Here is a 19,525-nt window from a genome sequence, read left to right on the forward strand (position 1 = left end):
GTTTCACTTACCTACAGTACATATGCATTGTGTTAGGTCCCATGCAAGTGGGAATAATACCTTCAGGCTTTGTAATATGTCACTCAGATTCTCATTTAGTAAACTGCTTATTTGGTTTAACAGTCAAGTTCCTGGCACACTACACATCCGGATTTCATGTAAGTGCTTAAGCTTATGTTTGTCTTGTTCAGGTGCATAGCCTTGTGTGATGCAAATCAAACTGCTTCATGACTTCCAAATGCAACCATTCGTGAATGCAAAAAGTTTTAGAGAAATCCACCATTAGTTTTAGCCTGTAACAAACTGCTCTTAAAATTAAAAGCCTATTCACACAAAGTTATATGTAATGACTGTAGTAATCAGTTTATTACACAGATTAATCATTCTTGAACGTACAAGCTCCAGGGGAGCAGTTGGGTCTTTAAATATACACAAGTTTTCTGTCAAATGGATTTTTACCCTTACATCCAGAAAGACCTAAGCAGTTAAAAAACTTAAGAAAAATAAGAGCTATTAGCTATGTATTAACTGAGAAACCACATACAAACCAAAAAAGTATGAAGGAGGGGAGAGAGTTGAAACAAATCAACATCACTTGATGCACTAATAGCTCCAATCCATTTAAATGTTGACCGGTTTAACTTAGACCTTAAACACAGGATGTGGGTACAGTTTATCTCATTGGTCATACCATTTACCTAAGGTGTAGGTCCTTCAGAATAAAATGAATACAGAAACAGCTTCAAGTTCTTCACCTTGCTTTTCATAACTGTTATGAGTTTAAAAGGATTCCACTTAAAATCTGTCACGGACCAGCAACACCGTCCCTAGAAATATGAAATCCACCATAATTCTCCCATTCACATTTTATTACCCAATTTAAATCAGTAAGGAATGCTTTTAGGCTCACAAAGTTATGACTGAAGAACCAGCTTTTCACACACACACTTCTCTGGCTAGGAGTCAACGTTGGTACGGGGAAATACAGTATTTCTATTTTGTTGTTCCAAGTATGTACAACACGCAGCACTGCTGTATCAGGTAAACATGTGCACAGGGGAAGATGAGGCGTGGGCTCATAGAAAGCAGTCAAATGGAAATCAAAAGGACTTTCTCTTTCAGAGTTCCCCTATCTTTATTTGTAGAGGTTATCCAATAATTTCTTTAATTACATCGCATACTTCTGAGTCCATTCCCGAGCTATTCTGTTGTACCTGTATGTATAAAAAGAGGATTTACTTAACATAGCATCTGAACAGTATTTCAACTCCAGCAATCTAGTCTACACATGGTATGAACTTACACTCTCTCCAGTAGTATCATGAATACATAAAATTTAAGAGCAAATTGAAATATTAGGCAAACAGGGGAAACAAGAAAGCTCACAGTACTTCATGGAAAAGAACTAACTAGTCATATTTACAACACGAATACAAGACCTTCACGATTCAAGCCACAAAACAGAGCTACCACAGGTCTGAGGGGGAAAAGTATTTTCAGGAAGTCTTACCTGCACCTCCCCCAGCCCCTAACTACTGCATCCCTGTTTCTACTGCTGCAGGTTTTCATTTTGGCATCCTCAGAAAAATAATTAATGTTTCCCTCACACCCCATTCTTCTTCCCTGAGAAAGTTAAGCCTTGTAGCTGTTACCTACCAGGCTGCCAAACCCGGACAGGCTTGTTTCATGCTATACTGATTGCATCTGACTATTTCAATCACTAATCAGAACACTGTAATTAGTCCATTAGAATTTTATTTTTTTTATTCTGAAGGCACAATATGCTTTGCTTCCCAAGCTACCTGTAGCTTTTGCACCCAAAAATCCTTTATAGCCAGAGCCACTACTAGAGGAAGCTCAGGATACTTACATAAAACAAAGCATTGTGATTAACAGTACTGATAAAAGCCATATTTCTGAAAACAAAAGGCAAGCTGTTCTTATTGTATGGAATTTGTAGAAAAAGCACCAGACACTTGTAGCAAGAAGTGTCCTAGTTCTGTACACCGACTAGGTTCTTGTGCTGGAATTTAGTCCAGACAATGGTCTTTAGCTTAAAGAATCTGATAATCCACTCATGAAGGCCCGAGCATTTGTTACTTCACTGTTCTGACACTACTCAAAGCAAGTCCAGTTATGTTTAAGCACAAAATTTATTTCCCTATTTTTTGAAAAAATATGAAGGAGTCCTGCATACATTAAGCTACTTCTCAGAATACATACTGCTACTCTTGCAGGTCTCATTAAAAACAGGATGTGTGAACTTCTCTAACACTGCTTCTCAAGTATACAGTAGAGTAAGCAAGCTTGTGGATCATTTTCCCTTCCTATTTTGTTCTCAGATGACCACATACCTTCAGAAACTAACGCTACTGATCAGATCTGGAAGGGAACAGTGAGGTAGAAAAGTGTTTACAACAGTCATTAAGCTGTTGCTTTTACAGTGCTCATTAGTTCTAGAGTTCTCTCCATTCTTGCTGTTTACTTCACAGAAGTAAATATGCTCCACAGCTTGGAGTCCTCCCACCCCACCTCTACACCACTCGTTCTTCCTTTGTGTTGTCAAATGAAGATGAAACAGAGTATTTTTGTTATTTATTTGCTTGTATGATTCCATCTCCAACAGCTAGCACAGAAATATTCTCCCACTAGAGTAACTGGTACTCCCTCTGCTGGTTACACAGAATTAAAGCACGCAGTGAAGGCTCTTCAGAGTTGGTCACATCCAACTTAAGAGCTCCGTAGGAAACAGATTTGCACTGTCCACTTCACATTTTCACTAAATCAAGCAAACCTGTAATTAACAGCTACAACACTAATGAAAGACTATTGCATGGAATGAAAATGCAGTAATAAAACCAGAGAAGTACAAGGCCTCTACATTCTTCACTTCTACTGGCATATATACCTTTTTCCTACAGCAACGCAGTACCGTTAAGAGATAGCTGTACTACAGATCCCATGAAAAAATCTCTAAAAAGACACAGTTAAAGTAAAAAAGGTAAAGCAAAGCTCACACTCTTTTCCAAGAAGCAGGTCCTTTCAGTTCCCCTTTAGGATTTAAGTGTGGATTCTGCTCTGTCAAGAATGTTACATGGTTTTTGGCTTCCATACTCACTTTTCTCTATCTGTTTTGTAGATCCGTGCAATCTCAGGCACTAAAGGATCATCTGGATTGGGATCACACAACAGAGAACAGATGGACAAAAGTACTAGGGAGAGAAAAAAAGATACTGAATTAGCGATTAAGTGCAGCTGAATACACCTGTGGAAGTCAGCCCACCCACTGTCTTCCCCTCTAGCCATCAGTATTAGCATAATTTTTTTAAAAATGCCACGGAGCAATAATCTTACATACTTACACCAAGTTACTTTGAACAAAAATCCTTCCCATTCAACCACGCAAATTTGCATGACCACAGGTTTTTAAATATCACCACCACAACTGAGAACCTGATGGAACAGGTGTATCTGACAACAGCCTTAAATCACAAGGCAGAAGTGCTCTATCTGAAACAGTAACTGAAAGCCTCCTCAGAAAGTATCCCTGCTTTTGCACTTGAAATTCAACTTTCCCCTGAACTAACCTCATTGTTAATGACTTGCAGAAGCACCAAAAGTCAAACAGCAGATAGATCCAACTGAGATGAAGGAAGCATGAGCTGCTCAGCGATACTTAGAAACTGTTTTAAAAAATGCTACTCTTGCAGAAAATTAAGAGGCTTAATCCAATTATTTTCTGAGCATAACGTAGAGATGGACTAACTGTAGAATAGTATTCAAAATGAATCAAGAAAGCAGAGCTTACTGCACTCATACAAAGCCCTGGAGTCTAAAGCTTCAGTATAAATAAATACTGTGTATACCCCAGAAGCCACATCCCACTCATAGGATGCTGCTCAGTGGAGTGTCAACCTTCACCCTTATAAGGGGTCAGGAGACTGCCTGCAAAGCTACAAATAGCACGTGCACATTCCTACATTCACACCAAAGTAGAAGAGATGAGAAGTCAGTAAGTTATAAGCAAAGCATATTGGAACAACACTACATGAGGCATGTCAGGGACACCTTGCCCCCGCTAACAAATGCCAAACATTCCTTTGTATTGCTTTCTCTCTGCCTGTTTTAATCAAACACTGTCACTACATATGTCCTTTCACCAAGAGCAGGAACAGTAGAGGTGTCGCAGTGCATGCTCGAAGCAAGGTAGAGATGACAGCAGTTTGTAAGTTTGAAGGCACTAAACACAAATGTGTTCGAACTTCCACCAGTTGCTACTCTGTTGTGGAGCAGGAGGCAGAGCTACTGTGGTGAAAGACATCAGCTGAGAAATGAAAGAGAACAGCATGCATTCCACTACTTTCTGGGGCATGTGCAGTGCGTTTCTTAATATAGTTTGTGAGCTCACAGAACAAAGAACAGCTAGATACAGACAGAGAAAAGAGGGAGAATAGGTCTGATATTCACAGAATCATTTAGGTTGGAAAAGACCCTTGAGACCACCGAGTCCAACCTAACACTGCCAAGTCCACCACTAAACCACATCCTTAAGTGCCACATCTACACATCTTTTAAATACCTCCAGGGATGCCAACTCAACCACTTCCCTGGGCAGCCTGTTCCAATGCTTGACAACCCGTTCCATGAAGAAAGGTTTCCTAACATCCAGTCTAAACCTCCCCTGGCACAACTTGAGGCCGTTTCCTCTCATCCTGTCACTTGCTACTGTGAAAAAAAGACCAAACACCCATCTCACTACAACCTCCTTTCAGGTAGTTGTAGATAACTCTTCAGCCTCCTCTTCTCCAGACAACCACCCCAGTTCCCTCAGCCGCTCCTCACAGGACTTGTTCTCCAGACCCTTCACCAGCTTTGTTACCCTTCTTTCCTCATGCTCCAGTGCCTCCGTGTCTTTCTTGCAGTGAGGGGCCCAAAACTGAACACAGTACTCAAGGTGCGGCCTCACCAGCGCTGAGCACAGAGGTGATCACTTCCCTAGTCCTGCTGGCCACACTACTTCTGATACAAGCCAGGATGCTATTGGCCTTCCTGGCCAATATTCATGTAACCTGGAGTAGATTTTCAAAGCAGGACAAAAGTGAAAGTTTTACTAGGTCTTAACTGTGCTACTTGCTCAGTGATGAGAACCAAGAACCCAGAAACGGAGTTAGTTCAGTTTTTGTACATAGTTCTGTAGACTCTTCACCCATGAATTATCAATTTCAGAAGTTCAAAGCTTCCAGAACAAGTTTAGTAATAAACTGCTCCTGATTTAAGTGAACACATTGCTTGTTCTAAAATAAACAACCTCTTCCTCCTCTTCCTGATTTTGTACAGTACACTCGTGAAAGAGTTAAAAGCTTAATTATTCTCTACCATCAACCGAACTCAGACTATTTATTCAACCATCTCTCAGAATACAGCTTCAGAGTGTGAAGATTTTTATTTTGTGCTGGAGGCATGTAGAAGCCACTAGTCCTGAACTGCTGTCCCTTGGCGAGGGACACAGCATGTTTAGCACCTGTAGCACTTTCCATCAGCTTCAGCACTGGGGGTTTTCTCCCCCCCACATACACTGAGAAAAACTCACATTACTGTTCAGTAATGGGAATCTCTGACACCTCACACCCAGCTGCTGCCGGTCAGTTTAGCTTCACCACAGTCATTTCTCCAGCGATTTTCCTGTAGCTCATTTCTTTGGATTTCTCAGACTCCACTGCTCTGGTCGCTGAAGTTTCTTCAGCTGGTGGGATGAGTACATGTTGTGGCTTAACCCAGCACCAGGCAACTAAGCACTAAACAGCCACTTGCTCACCCCTTCCCTTCCCCCCTCAGCAGGATGGGGAAGAGAAATGGACAGAAGAAGAAACTCATGGGTTGAGATAAAGACAATTTAATAAGACAATAAAGAAAATACTACTAATGATAATGAATATGCAAAACAAATTATATACAACACAATTTTTCTCACCACCCGATGACTGATTTGCAGTCAGTCTGCAAGCAGCAATCACAGAACCTGGAACTCAGAGGTCAACTCCCCTTTACAAACCAAGCATGACATCCATGGCATGGAGTATTTCCCTTGGCCAACCTGGGCTATCTGTCTGGCTGTGCTCCCTCCCAGCTCCTGCACACCTTCTCGTTCACTGGATATGGGACTAGAGGAAGTCCTTGATTTCTTAGCAGCAACTAAAAACAGTGTTATCAACATTCTTCTCCCACTAAATCCACAATGCAGAAGCTACTGGGAAGAAAATTAACTCTATCCCAACCTAAACCAGGACAGTAACAGCTAACATCAGTCCCCACCCTTTAAAAGAAGCTACAGGAAATCCAATCAAATCTGGTCAACTATTGTAACTACTCCCTCAAGTTCTATCTTACACAGTCCTTTGATCACCAAGGACTTTTTCGAACAAGATGGCTCACCCTTCGTCAGCAGAACCAAGTTGCAAGTCTGTCCAGTCCTCTCTGCCTGCCTTTCCCAACCACTATAATGCCCCTTTCCCCAAGACTCATGGTACTTGGTGGGAATTCCTCCTTGTACACCTCACACCAGCCTTGCAAAACCTCCACATCCTCCTGCTCCAAGCACCAGACCAGATAAAGCTGTTGGGCAGCACATGCACCAGGATAACCAGGGTGTTGCTTTGTGTCCTCCAGAGCAACAGCAGTCCAACAGGCTGACACTGCCCCCCAAGTCAGTTTTGCCTGGTAAGATGCATGTCTGCCTTGCAAAGCACCTCCTTTGCTGAATGGAGGGGGAGAGTTAACCCCTGCCCAGTCTAGGAGTTTTAGTTCTTGGTTTACAGGCTATCAACACGAACTACAATGGCTACTTGCTGGCCATTAGAAAAAAATCCCACGCCACTAATACTCTGCTAAAACGGGCCATGTTTTGCCATAACTCAATCAGTAGCTAAACGCTTCCCATAATGAATTCTGGCAGTCTAATCACTTCAAAAGCCACTTCTACATTTCATTCCTCAGCAGTTCACTTGTTTTGTAAGAAGTGTCATTCCAAAAACCTCCAGTAAAAATGGACACAATTATTTGCCTTCAAGCTGCACTGCCACATTCAGCTGCTTTGTTTTATTTTTCTAAGCCTTCATTAATCAAAACTATTCTCCAGTATGCTTCTCTTGCTAGTAACTTCACATCTGTCCCCTTTTTATCTGTATAGCCTCAGCAAGAAAAAACATTTTTAACTGGGTGTTGTCTATACTGGTTTAATTTTAACAGTTTGCTGAACCCAGCTATTTGTCCAAAATAAATTTAGGAAGTTTCTCTCTTGAGGTTTTCCACCAGAACACTACATACCCTCACATTTAGACCAACCACTGCAAGCAGCCTCCAGACCACTATGAAAAACTCCTTGGGAAAAGGTACTTTCTCATAAAGAAGCCAAGTACAAGAGAAGAGGAAGCAATCCTTAAAAACATCAGTTGTGTGTAGTTCTTTGATGCATCAGAGTAACTAATTAGCCCAATGGTGTTGAAGAGAGAATCACCAGACCACCTTCTTCTGTAATTAAGCATTATTGCAACGAATTTCAGCAAAGCCTTGACATTTACTAGTCAAGTGACTACAAGATTAGTAGGAGATAATTAAAAGCTAGTTCACAAAAATCAAGTTTTGTAACCACAGAATCAGGTTGAATAACTACATGAGACAGGTAAGTGACAACCTTGTCCTACTCATCCTGCATGACCGTAGGCAAAGCTGCTTTAGTTGTATCAGTTTGACAGCACCCCTTCTTGAGTCTTTCACTGAAAGAGATACAGTAGAAGTGTGCACTCTTCAGAATTTAAGTTTGGATTTTTGTCAGTAAAAGCACAATAGATAAATTCTACCTCCCATTGATTCAAGGGGTTTAAGTACAGAGTTATTTCTCATCTATTCACTCTTAACTGTCAAAGCAGTCCAGCCTGTAGTAAAACATTAAGCAACTTAAAACACTACCAGTTTAAAGCTCCCTTTCATTCAAAAATTGGTTTTGCTTCAGCTTTTTTTTTTTATTTCACCAAACACGCAGCCTATTTAACTCCAAACTTCAATTGCAATCCCCATCTATCTACTGCAGACAACAAAAACAGCTTATCCTTTAGTGGGCTTCCTACTGCTATGGACTAGCATGGATCAAGTACTTCACAACGACCAAGGAACCAGGAGAACCAAACTAATCAAGCAGAAAGACTGCTAACAAAGTGTTTCTAAGAAAGTAATGGGCTTAGCTTCCCCATAGACCAGTGACACTAACACACTCATCAAGCAGAATGATCACTTAACACTTAATATTAAGACTACTCCAGCAGCGTGCTTTTTGAGGCAAAATGAAGTCTACTAGTGTAACGCAGCACAACTCTTACCCCAGTTTCCACTGCAAGACTTCCCTTTACAGAGTACGTAATGCTCCAAAATGAAAGGACAATCTTTGTGAAGGCAGCTCCTCTGTGCAGAGAGCATCATGCCTCATAGCTTGTCAACTGGTCTAGCTACAGCTTATTGCTGCAAGATTGACCTCATCTTCTCAGGCCTCTGTGCTGTGCTCTTGCATCACTAAGCACAGTCTGCCATTTCTGATGAGGAACTTCATCTTCCTGGTTCTGGTGCACCTGACGAACGTGTGGCTAGATGCAAATTCAATACGTAAACTCCATGGCTGAGTTCCTTCTGCTGTGAAGCAGCTCAGTCATTCATGAGGACAATTCATGAAGTGAGGTCTCCACTGACCCTTCCAGCACTAGCTAAGTGAGCAATAGGGAAAATAATTTAAACCACATCTGTGTACTGGAATAATCTACTGGCCCATATAACTTTAAGAGGCATGTCAAAGCTCCTGGAACTCAGGAGGTGAATACTCTTTTAAAAGCCACAAGCCCTCAGCTCCAGGTGAAGGGAATAAGCTCCTCAGCCAGAAAACAGACATCTTCCCTAGACTGTAAACAGGAAAAAAGAAAAAGCCAAACATGCCTGGCAATTTACACATGGCAATTAACTTCTACTGACGTCAAGGATGACTCTATAACCAAATGCATCATGTAGCTATGACACATCCTTGTATGTCCAGAGCATGTAGTTGCAGCTTTGTCTTTAGGAGCCAGAAGCAGCTCTGTACGGGCCAGAAGCAGCTCTGTACGGGCCGATTTCTACAGAAGCTCAACAGTCCAGGTCATCACTGAAAAGTTCTATTTAAGCCTTGTGAGGGCATAAGACCCAAAAACTACACCTCATCAGTACTAGAAAGGAGAGTACTAGTTCTGCCCTGTCACAGTGTACAGAGACACTGACCCCAGTTAACCAAGCAGCACAGATGGCCAAGACATGACCTGTAAGGCACAGACTTCCAAAAGATTGTCTAAAGGAGCTGATGACCATCTCCACTTTCTCAATGCAGAAGTCACCTTACAAATTCAACACTCAAATCATTTACTTCATTTGCAAAGCCTGCATGGGTCCAATATCCTTCACTTCCAGCTGTCCCCTTAATATAGGGCACTAGCCACTACAGATACTACTATTTAAGTCTAGCTGGAATTGCAAACAAAACTTGCTTCAGTAAAGCACTCGTCTACGGGACACTTCACAATAAGGAGAAGTGACAGAGGAGCAATGGAATCTCCAGCTGAATCACTGCAGGGAGACAAAAAGCAAGCACCAATTCTTCCAGGGTAATGAGCTACCAAGAAAAACCAACTTGACCGGTTGCGTTCAGATTCAATGGCTGTTTGGTACAGTTACTGCTCTCTTAAGAGAGCCAGTCTAGAATTCACCTAGGAGTAAAGGGTTTTCTTGGGCACCAAGCAGCTTAGGTCAAAAACAGATCATGAGTGAAAGCCTTAGCTCTCTCCTTGAAGACCCCTGCTACCTTAACTTATATCTTAAATGCAAAGAGCACATCACTAAATCAGCAGAATGAGGATAATAGATAAGTTGCATTTCAGAAAAATAAGTTATACCTGTAGGCTCAACTCCTGCATGGGGCAAAAGGCCTCAGACCCCAAGCCAGTCTTCTCCCAACAAAGGCATGTCCATCTCTAACAAAGCATAGAGACCACAACAACAAAATTTTTGTTAAAGTACCAAGAAGGTGATGAGACAGCTACTTTACACCAGCTTGTTAGGACCACAGGATGATGCTTCCTCAGCCCTCTGTCCTATCCGAAGTCACACAGTAGCCTGAAGATCACCATATAATCAAAAAAACTTGTGCACTGACATGGAGCAGCCGGATAAAACAGGGAAGTATCAATTCTTGCATGCCATGCCAGTACTGTGGGTACACGGTAATGGAAGCAGCCCATCCTGCCTGCTCTGCCCCAGGTGAGTGACAAGTAGTATGCCAGTAAGGTCTTTCTATGAAAAACAACTTGCCATCCTCCTGCAGACCAGGCCACAGCCTCCAGACAGTGCTGTGCTTTTTGATACAGCTCATTCAGCCAAGTTTCTGAATACCAAAGTAACAAAGTCTGTCAGCTCAGGTTGAATTCAGCCTGGCACTCTGGGGATTATGAAACATCTCTGCTAGCATAAACCTGAGCTTTGGACACATACTGCTGCTGAGGAATTCTTAATTCCACTTCAGAGACTTATCCAGCTACCCTATTTCTCACACCATCTAGGGCTCCTCCTTTGCTAATCACCAGCCTGACAGACAACATGCTCCACACTGAGGGCCCCTACTACTTAGACCACTATTCCTCAAAAACAGGAAGCAAGCTGACTCCTGGAAGGAGTCTTCACCTATACAAATGCTATGTCTGAGTTTCAGGCCCCAGAGCCTTGAAACTTTTGAGGCATACGGTTGTCAGAAAGTTTCATTCGTGCTGACAAATATTAAGCTTGTAACAGTAAAACACAACTGAAAACACTACTGCCCAACAAGTTCAAGTGCTATCAAGTGACTGGCTTCTGACTGTGAATAGCCAAGATGCATCTGAGTAAATTAAAGCAACTCCAGACTCTGTTTGAATTAAATCCTATTTCTTAACCACAGTCTCATTCCAAACTCTTCCAGCAATCTTACCTAGTCTCACAGGAAGTGTACCTTTAAATCTGAGCAGCTTAAACTTCTTGCTTCAAAGCAACTTGAGTTCCTGCTAAGTCAGTTCAACAATTTCTGGTGACAAGAGAAAAAAAGTTAAGTTTTGCCCAGTGTATCACAGACTGGTTGAAGTTGGAAGGGATCTCTGGAGACCATCTTGTCCACCCCCCCTGCTCAAGCAGGGCTACCTAGAGCACGTTGCTTATGACCATGTCCAGATGGCTTCTGAACATCTCCAATGTGGGGGACTCCACAACCTCTCAAGCCAACCCGTGCCAGCGCTCAGCATCCTGACAGTTTAAAAATAAAGTGTTTACTGACGTTCAAGGGGAATCTCCTGTATTTCAGTTTGTGCCCACCGCCTCTTGTCCTGTCACTGGGCTCCACTGAGAAAAGCCTGGCTCTGTCATCTCTGCACTCTCCCTTCAAGTATTGATATACACTGATAAGATCCCCCTTGAGCCTCCTCTTCTCCAGGCTGAACAGTCCCAGCTATCTCAGCCTGGCCTCATGAGGGAGGTGCTCCAGTCCTTTCACCAGGTTCTTGTTCTGGGGAGCCCAGCACTGGACACAGTGTTCCAACTGGGGCGTCACAACTGCTGAGCAGAGGAGAAAGATCATCTCCCTCAACCTGTTGGCAACTCTTGTCCTAGTGCAGACTTCTCTGCAGCAAGGGCAACATCTCGGAAGTTACACAAGTAGCTACATTTAAGTTGCAAAAGAGTTGGAAGTGCTAGACTGAAAGATTCTCTGTACAACCCTAACTCAGCACATATAAAAAGACTGATCCATGCTATGTGACAAAATCATGTCCCCCCCAGCCATTTGGGTAAGCACCATAACAGGCAAATTAAAAGCCAAGAGGATGATCAAAAACCAGCTTCCTGATTTTTTGAAAACTGCACTGGGAAGATCAAGTTCATTTAAGTTGCTGGGCACTTGGCAATTCCCAAGACAGTTAAGTCTTAGTAAAGTGATTCTTGAACACCTGGAAGAGCAAGCACCACAGAAAATCCACACTGCACTGAGCACAGAAGAGCCTGAACAGTGCGAGCTAAACTCTTGAATGAATGAGACTGAAGTTGCTCACTGCCATTCATCAGGCAGGGTCTTCCAAAGCATTTAATATAAGCTCCATGCTTCATTAGTCATAAAACACAGTGGGGAAAAGCAGGAGGGGACAGAGCAAGTCAGGCTGGCCTTCAATGAAGAAGTACTTCAGTTCATACTAAACTCTTGCACATCCACTTGCCAAATTCAAGAGAAAGTGGGATTTTCCCAAAAATGGCCAAGAAGCTATAATCATGTTAGAACACTTTATTCCCCTGTTTAAGGCAGAGATTCTTATTTATGCAGACTTTGAGGCAACATTTTTAATTTAAGCCTATGCATTCTGCTTAAGCTTTGGAGTTTAAATTAACCACCAAGATGTGTTTAAGACTGTTTTGAGATTATTTATTCTGCAATATGTATTCTTTAAGGAACACTTCAGAATTAATACAAGCAAGTTAGCTATTCTACTGAGACACTCAGTGCTGTTCTCCCAATTCTTTAGAACCTATTTTAACAAGCCTAGGAGGGACAGACACTTAGAAAGACAGAACAAAAACCCAAGATGCTAGTCATCTCTATCATAGCCAAGATCACTTTACCAAGTTGCTTACAGAAGGAGAGAAACTTCTTTATTTAGCAGTCTCATAACTGCTCCAATAGCCTCCACACTCTAGCTTTCAGTACCTTACCCAGCAAAGGGGGCAAGAGTAGGCTCCCAGGTCAGACATCTGAGTGCCATCCGGAACAGCCCACCATCCTCCAGAGCACAAGGAGCCAAAACCCCTACCTCTACCACTTAACTAGCATGATTAAGTAGCACTGACATGATTTTTCAGTCTTTCCAGCAAAAAAGTGGCATTATAGATTAAAAGGAAGTCACTGCATACTCACCTTGCAGGTTAGGGTCAAAAACATGTTTGTGTACTATGCAATAATTGCAACATAACATCTAGCCCATGTGAGCTGCTGACAATGCTGCGTACCAGGAGCCTCAGGAGGAGGAAGCTATGTACAATAAGGTGTTTCCTAGAATAACTGCTTCTAGTCTTCCCTGATTTCTCTATCAGTAAAGTACACTTTTTTTATAGCTGTGTTCTAGTTATCTGCTTACAGATTTTAAAGTCAAACAGCTTGCTCCCAATAGCATTCCCTTTTAAAAAGTGGCACTATTTAGGAAATACTCTTAACAAATCTACACTAAACATACTAAACTGATGCTTTGGAAGGGATGTAAGCTTCATGCCGAATTATTTGAAGTCTTGATATTCACTTTTAACTACATAACCCAACAGCTTTTCCTACTAGCAATACATTTATTCTTTGATAAGGCTAATGAAACAGTTACTAGAGAGCTGAAATAGCCCCAAAGTCTACAAAGACAGTGCTAAACTGACTAAAAACAAGATCTCTACCCTAAATGATTGCAGTTGCCTTTGTGGAACTTCTTTATACTTGTTCAAGATAGGAACGCTTCTTTTAAGCATTAGCTCTTGCCTCTTATTAAGTTGAGGTCTGCTTTCTGACCAGACATCCCTGTTGTTTCTGAGGGAAGTATTCTGAATTTCTACAAAGTCTCCCATAAGAATTCCTTTTGCTGCCTTTAATTCCTCCATGAAATGAACGCTGAGGGAACTCTGACAAGATTGTTTTCTCACTGGTCACATCTGTATGTGTTTTGTGCTGCATGAAGGAGAGTTTGTGCATTCACATGTATGCTTCTGCAATGAGTGAAAAGCGACCAGCAATAGAAAGACATCTAAGCTCAAGGAGCATACTTTAAGAGGGAGATGGGGCAACAACAGGGGCCAAGCAGCACAGAATGGCCATGTTGATCCCACGGCTTACTCTAAAAAAAAAAAAGTGTTCAAGGCAGAGAAGGAGATGGAGATGTTAAGAGCATACTGCAACTGTATTTGGGTTGAAAAATTAATGTTAAGATGTATTCTGCGAGTGATTAAAGTTGACAGCCATTAACAGGCTGTCCACTGATGCCCTTAACTAGCCTCTTAAACTCATGGTCAACCTTTTTCCAACTGTTGTAATTCCAGTCTATCCTCCAGTGTTTTCAAACATGCTATCACCCCATTGCCTATACAGTCATTTTAAACTCTTAAACAAATGAAATATATCATGCCACATTACATTCTCCAGCTGTAGCATTCTAACCAGTTATGCAGCAATTTAATCAAAACATAACAGATGTCAGTACTTTAGTACTAACTTAGTGCTTCCAACAGTAGCCAGTGCTTGACTGAACACATCTGTAAGGTAAGCTGTGTCAACCTGACAATCATTTTCCCTTGACTGACACCATTTCTTCAGGTCTTTCAACTCACAGTGAAGCCTTTCAGTTCCATGTAGCAGATTCACTTCTGTCAAGAGGTAAGTTAAAATATTGTCTTGCCCTTTCACCTGTTTCCACAAATGTAGAAGTCCTTAGCTGGACAAAGAAGGCAGGAACTTTTGTGAATTCATTAAAAGGGAGACAGTTATGATGTGCAATGGAGAGGTACCAGGAGTCATCTGTCTGAACCAAGAAGCAAGTGTCCAGGAACATCACATGTAACTGGAGGGAATTACAGGCAACAGGATAGCCTCACCAAGCCAGGACACAATGTGAAGGGTACTGTAATTAAGTGTGGTTATCTGCAGCATTTAATCACAAAAACAGTGAGAAGCTACAGAAATGGAATGGTCAGGAGACAGTCCACACACAGAAGAGACCAAAAGTATTCTCAATCACCATAGCTAGGCCTACAAGCCATAGATCTACACTTTCAATAGCCAGAAAAATCAGTAAAATTCAATCCTGGGTCTTCTCTCTAGGTGTTTAAAGCCTCCTATTTGCATTAAATAATATGAATAGTGCTCTACCAGGCAAAGGACATATTTCAGAGCCCACAAGATAACACAGCTTACAGAGACCAAGATATTTTTAGCTAAAAGAAAATTAAGCTAGTGCAAGCTTAAGTTTTAAAATATGTTTTAGTAGTCCATGACATTGAAAGTTTTGTTAAAAAAGTGACCAGACTTTTGATGTTTCCTTGCTTTTTTTTTTTTCAAGATGATAAAGAATCAAAGCAGGTTTACAATGTTTTCTGAAGGCCACAGCTCTTCCATTTTACTTGGTGTGCATTTTGAACATTGAAGTCTTCCATTGTCATGTACGAGGTTTAATTTTTCTCAAAGTGTTCAGACTCTGAGGCGAGGTGGCAAGATGATGTACTTCATGTAGCAAGACTTATCTGATCCACTGGCAAAGTTCAACAGTCTCCCTATGGTCACAGCAAAACTGGATGTCCAGAGCATCCTGTGCACATGAATTGGCTGCAAGCTAGACAGTCACAAGACCGAAGTAGCGACCACAGACACGGTTCACAGCAGCACTGCAGCAGTTTTAACATTCTAAATTCCAATCAGTAATTCATTTCAGCAGAGTAAAATTAAATGAGCATTGGAGGTACCTTTTGAAATAGTTAGTGCTGGGGACCACTGTGATCGTAGAATATCAAGACAAATGCTGCCATTACTGTTAATATTTGGATGATAGATTCGTGTTGTAAATGCAACCTGCAGAAGAAGGAAAAATTAGTGTCGGCTCACAAATGTACATTACAGCATATGGTAATGGAATAGATTCATGACACAAGCCACTCACCTTAGGTGGTTTGAAGGGATAATCTGTTGGGAAGTGAATTGTCAAGAAAAATACTCCACCTTGATAGGGACTGTCATTCTGTTAGTGAAGAAGAATCATTGCAGTTTGAGGAGTTATTATAAGGAGACGGGTAATAAAAACCTATGAACATCTATTCTCTCATACTTACTGGTCCCATTATTGTAGCTTGCCAATGGAACACTGAAAGAGAGAAAGATTTACTTCAGTTTGGAGAAGCTAAAGTAATGAGCTACTTAATTCCAGACAATGCAGCACAGAAAAGTCTATTTTACAAACAAAGCCTTCTGAAAGGCTGCAGGGAAGCAAGCCAAAAAATTAAACAGAGACAGAGAGAGGAACTCAACGCTCCACCATTCAACTCGGTCCACACTGAGATTGCTGTGGTACCACACACATGTTGTGCCCTGCAAAAAATTCCTTTACAATAAAAATCCAGACAGTTATAGACAACATTTCAGAACAAACAAGTTTGTGAGTTCAACTTTGTTGTTTCTAATGAAGCACCTGAATCTAATCCCAGTTTCCAATGACTGCACTGCCCTCTTAGAGCAAGCTACAGCAAAAGTACAGCACGAACTCACACCTTTCTTAGGCAGGATCTCTCCTACACAGACCCTTAGTTAAATGGAGGGTAAACCCAAGCTTTGTGTATACCATATGTAAAGAGGTAACCTAAGCCAGTGTTACCTTGACTGAACGTTTAAGCTTAGTGTCCACAGACACCTCAAGATTTCATTCAAGCAGCAGAAAGCAACACCAGTCTTCAGAGCATGCAAGAATGACAGGCTGCTCAACACTTCGGACCAGGATGTGCTAGTACGCACTTCAGGTTAAATGGACAAAAAGTCTCACTCATATGCAGCTGTCCAAGAGACCATCTTTATCTGGTAATATAGAAGATTCTTGAAGAATGCCTTTAAGCTACAGAACATAAGGAAAACAATCAAAGCTGTTAATCTGTATGAGGTGTATTAGGAAGTTCTTGGTGTTCCTGTATTCTCCTAAGGCTCTAACACTAGCTTGCGCAAAGAGCACCAGCCTAACAAATTCTTCATGAAATAGTACCATGGGAAGTTTCCCTCTGCATGGATGTCAGCTACATCGCATCTTCACAGCTGGGGCACTGTATGAAAGACTCCAGTTGTTGCAAGGTAAGTCTTCAAGACACAGAATTTGAAGCCACTGGCAGCTGTGCACCTAACTTGCAACTGGTGTCCACAGCTTTCAAGACTACCTGTGCCAACAGTAATTTTGACCCAGAGTAGCACTACTTCTAATCTAGTATGAGCAGTTTTTGATCACAGAAGGTACAGGCACTACAACTGGGAATGGTCTCATACAAGGAAGGGGAAAAAAAGCAGAGTGGGAACAGCCCTGCCAATGCAAGGGGAGAAGAGCATTTAGTTAGAACAGCAGGTTTGTTACAAAGGGTATCACAGCTGGTAACACCAGCTAGCCTTTTGAGCTAGCCTCTGTGCAGAGCCAGGAAATCAAAACAGTGGCTCATGTGTTCACAGGTAGCGTTCACCTATTCTAAAAGACAGCCTCACAGGAAGTCCACATCACCTGTAGCAGGACAGTGAGAAGCCCGGCACAAGAGGACGAAGGGGCATCAGAAACCCAGCAGTGAAGGGCATGGTTAGTCACAGAAAAGACACCAAGAATTTCACAGACATCAGCAGATGCTGGTAAGATTCAAAGTGACTGTGCTGGAGCAACAGAGACAACACTGGACATTAATCTGCATACCTCCGCACACCGAAAAGAGAAGCTGATATAACCAACTATGGTCTTAAACACAACAAGAAATCAGAAACACTCTTGCACAGTGAATCTTGACATTTTACAAGCTAGAAGGGTGGTTTGGTTAGATTTTTTTTCCCCCCCCCCCCCAGCTCCCACCCCAGATTCAAGGGAAGTGCTTGTTTAACCTAAGCTTTAGATTCTCACAATATCCAGTACAAGTCTGATGAACTAAAAGGTGGATTTGTCACACAGAACTTATTTCAACTGATTCTTTCTTTACTTTGAAATCAGCCGTTCACAAAGTTATTTACAAAGTAAGGGGGTTGCTGACTTTCAGAAGCTAAGCACAGGTACAAGCTTGGAAGTGAACTCAGCCACTGCACAGCACTCTGGAAGTATACCAGTGTAATCCAGTCCCAAGCATATTTCCAAAACAAAGGCCAGAGGTGGGTGGAAGAGGGCTAAAATTACCAGGAGAAAGAAAATCTCGTCCCTACAGTTAACAAGGCAGAAACAACTCTTCTCTCTCCAAAGTTTATGAACTACAGGGACAAGAAGCTTATAACTGAGGGCAGTTTACATCAGCTGGACTAGCCACAATATACCACTTTGCAAGCACAGCATGTCCTGAACTCTGAGAAATGTCATTCTGACAAGGCAACTGAAGGCAGGCCTAGAGCACATGGATCTCAGAGAAGGCATCTTTCCATTGGTGCCACTGCTATCCACCTACATACACCAGAAGTGTTGCTCTCAATAGTGAAAGTCGCTCATTAGAGGTCTTTCAGAAAGAAAGGTGGCATGAGGAAAAGAATTTAATATTACTTTAAAGATTTCTGTATTCAGCAGTAACTTTCCATTATAAGCATTCACCAACTTACATTACCACCAGATGATCTCAGTCACCTGTGATACACCCTTAGGAAACCATGAAGTAGTTTACCATGGCACAAATCACACTTGCTAATTTAAGGGGAGAAAAGCCTCAGACTGGTTCTACATCTTTGTAATTTCTCTTCCATGAAACTACAAGCTTCTTTGAAATACTATTTTGAAAAAAGAAAAAGATTGTGGAGTAACTAGAACAAGCTTGACACTAAAAACCCTCAAAACTAAACACAGCTTTCACTGGTTTGAAAGCATTGCTGAACAGTAACATCTCCACTAATTTCAGTATTTTCATTCTCAGGTTTCAAGTGCTTTTTTTAACATAGCCCTAGATTTCTATAGGAACATCTAAGTTTCTATACACTTCAGCACTTCTGCATAGTTTATAAATGACTCGGATGTTGACAGCTAATTTTTTCCTTTTAGAAAGGATACCCAAGTTTACAGTTCTTAGCACATGGATGTTTTCCTACTTCAATGTCCCCTACACTGATGAGCTCGGAGGCTCCGCAGAGCAGCACACTTGTCAGAGACCACGCTGCACAGCAAGTTCAATACATGCTGCTCAGTGGGCATCCCAGTCAAAGCTTTCAAGTGTTCTTACGTAGCCTTTTCTACAGCGCAGAGCTGCTACAAGAAAGAGTGTAAATACATTTCCTCATCTCAGACATTTTATGCATTAAATGCCAATGGATTTAAACCATAATGCAACTACCTGAATTTATCCCAGGGCCCACAGTAAAGTTATAAAGCAAAAGGTGAATTTGCAAGAGTTCTTCTCATTGCAAATGTCCTACTGATCTTGCTCACCTAAGCTATGACCAAAAGTTTAATGCTGCTGTAAAAAAAAAAAGTCTACCACAAAGTGTAAAATTCTAGTTAATACAGAGAAGCCTGTACAACTTGAAAAACCACTGCATAGTTTAAAGGCCTCTCTCTCCCCCCCCCTCAGAAAACCTCAGTGAAGTAAGGGCCAACAATTCAGTTGCCTCATTCACAGCTAATCAAACCAGATTGGGGTACCCTTTGTAACCTACAACTATGGTAAAGAAGCATCTATATAAACACCATTAAGTCAAGTCACAGGATGCATGCTGCCCTCCCTTTAGGCA

General features: G+C 41.7%; 1 protein-coding gene across 1 annotated transcript in view; it reads right to left on the minus strand.

Annotated features, from left to right (window-relative positions):
- Positions 1-337: 337 nt before the first annotated feature.
- UBE2D2 (ubiquitin conjugating enzyme E2 D2) overlaps positions 338-19,525 on the minus strand; it is a 30,357-nt gene continuing 11,169 nt past the window's right edge. Inside the window, exons 3-7 of the mRNA XM_075442007.1 lie at positions 15,928-15,959; positions 15,759-15,836; positions 15,565-15,670; positions 3,119-3,212; positions 338-1,214 (exon numbers count right to left, since the gene is read on the minus strand). Coding sequence (XP_075298122.1) covers positions 1,169-1,214; positions 3,119-3,212; positions 15,565-15,670; positions 15,759-15,836; positions 15,928-15,959 — 356 coding nt within the window. The 3' untranslated portion in view covers positions 338-1,168. The remainder of the gene's footprint in view (positions 1,215-3,118; positions 3,213-15,564; positions 15,671-15,758; positions 15,837-15,927; positions 15,960-19,525) is intronic.

Source organism: Opisthocomus hoazin, chromosome 23 (genome assembly GCF_030867145.1).
Source record: "Opisthocomus hoazin isolate bOpiHoa1 chromosome 23, bOpiHoa1.hap1, whole genome shotgun sequence".
Classification (NCBI taxonomy): Eukaryota; Metazoa; Chordata; class Aves; order Opisthocomiformes; family Opisthocomidae; genus Opisthocomus; species Opisthocomus hoazin.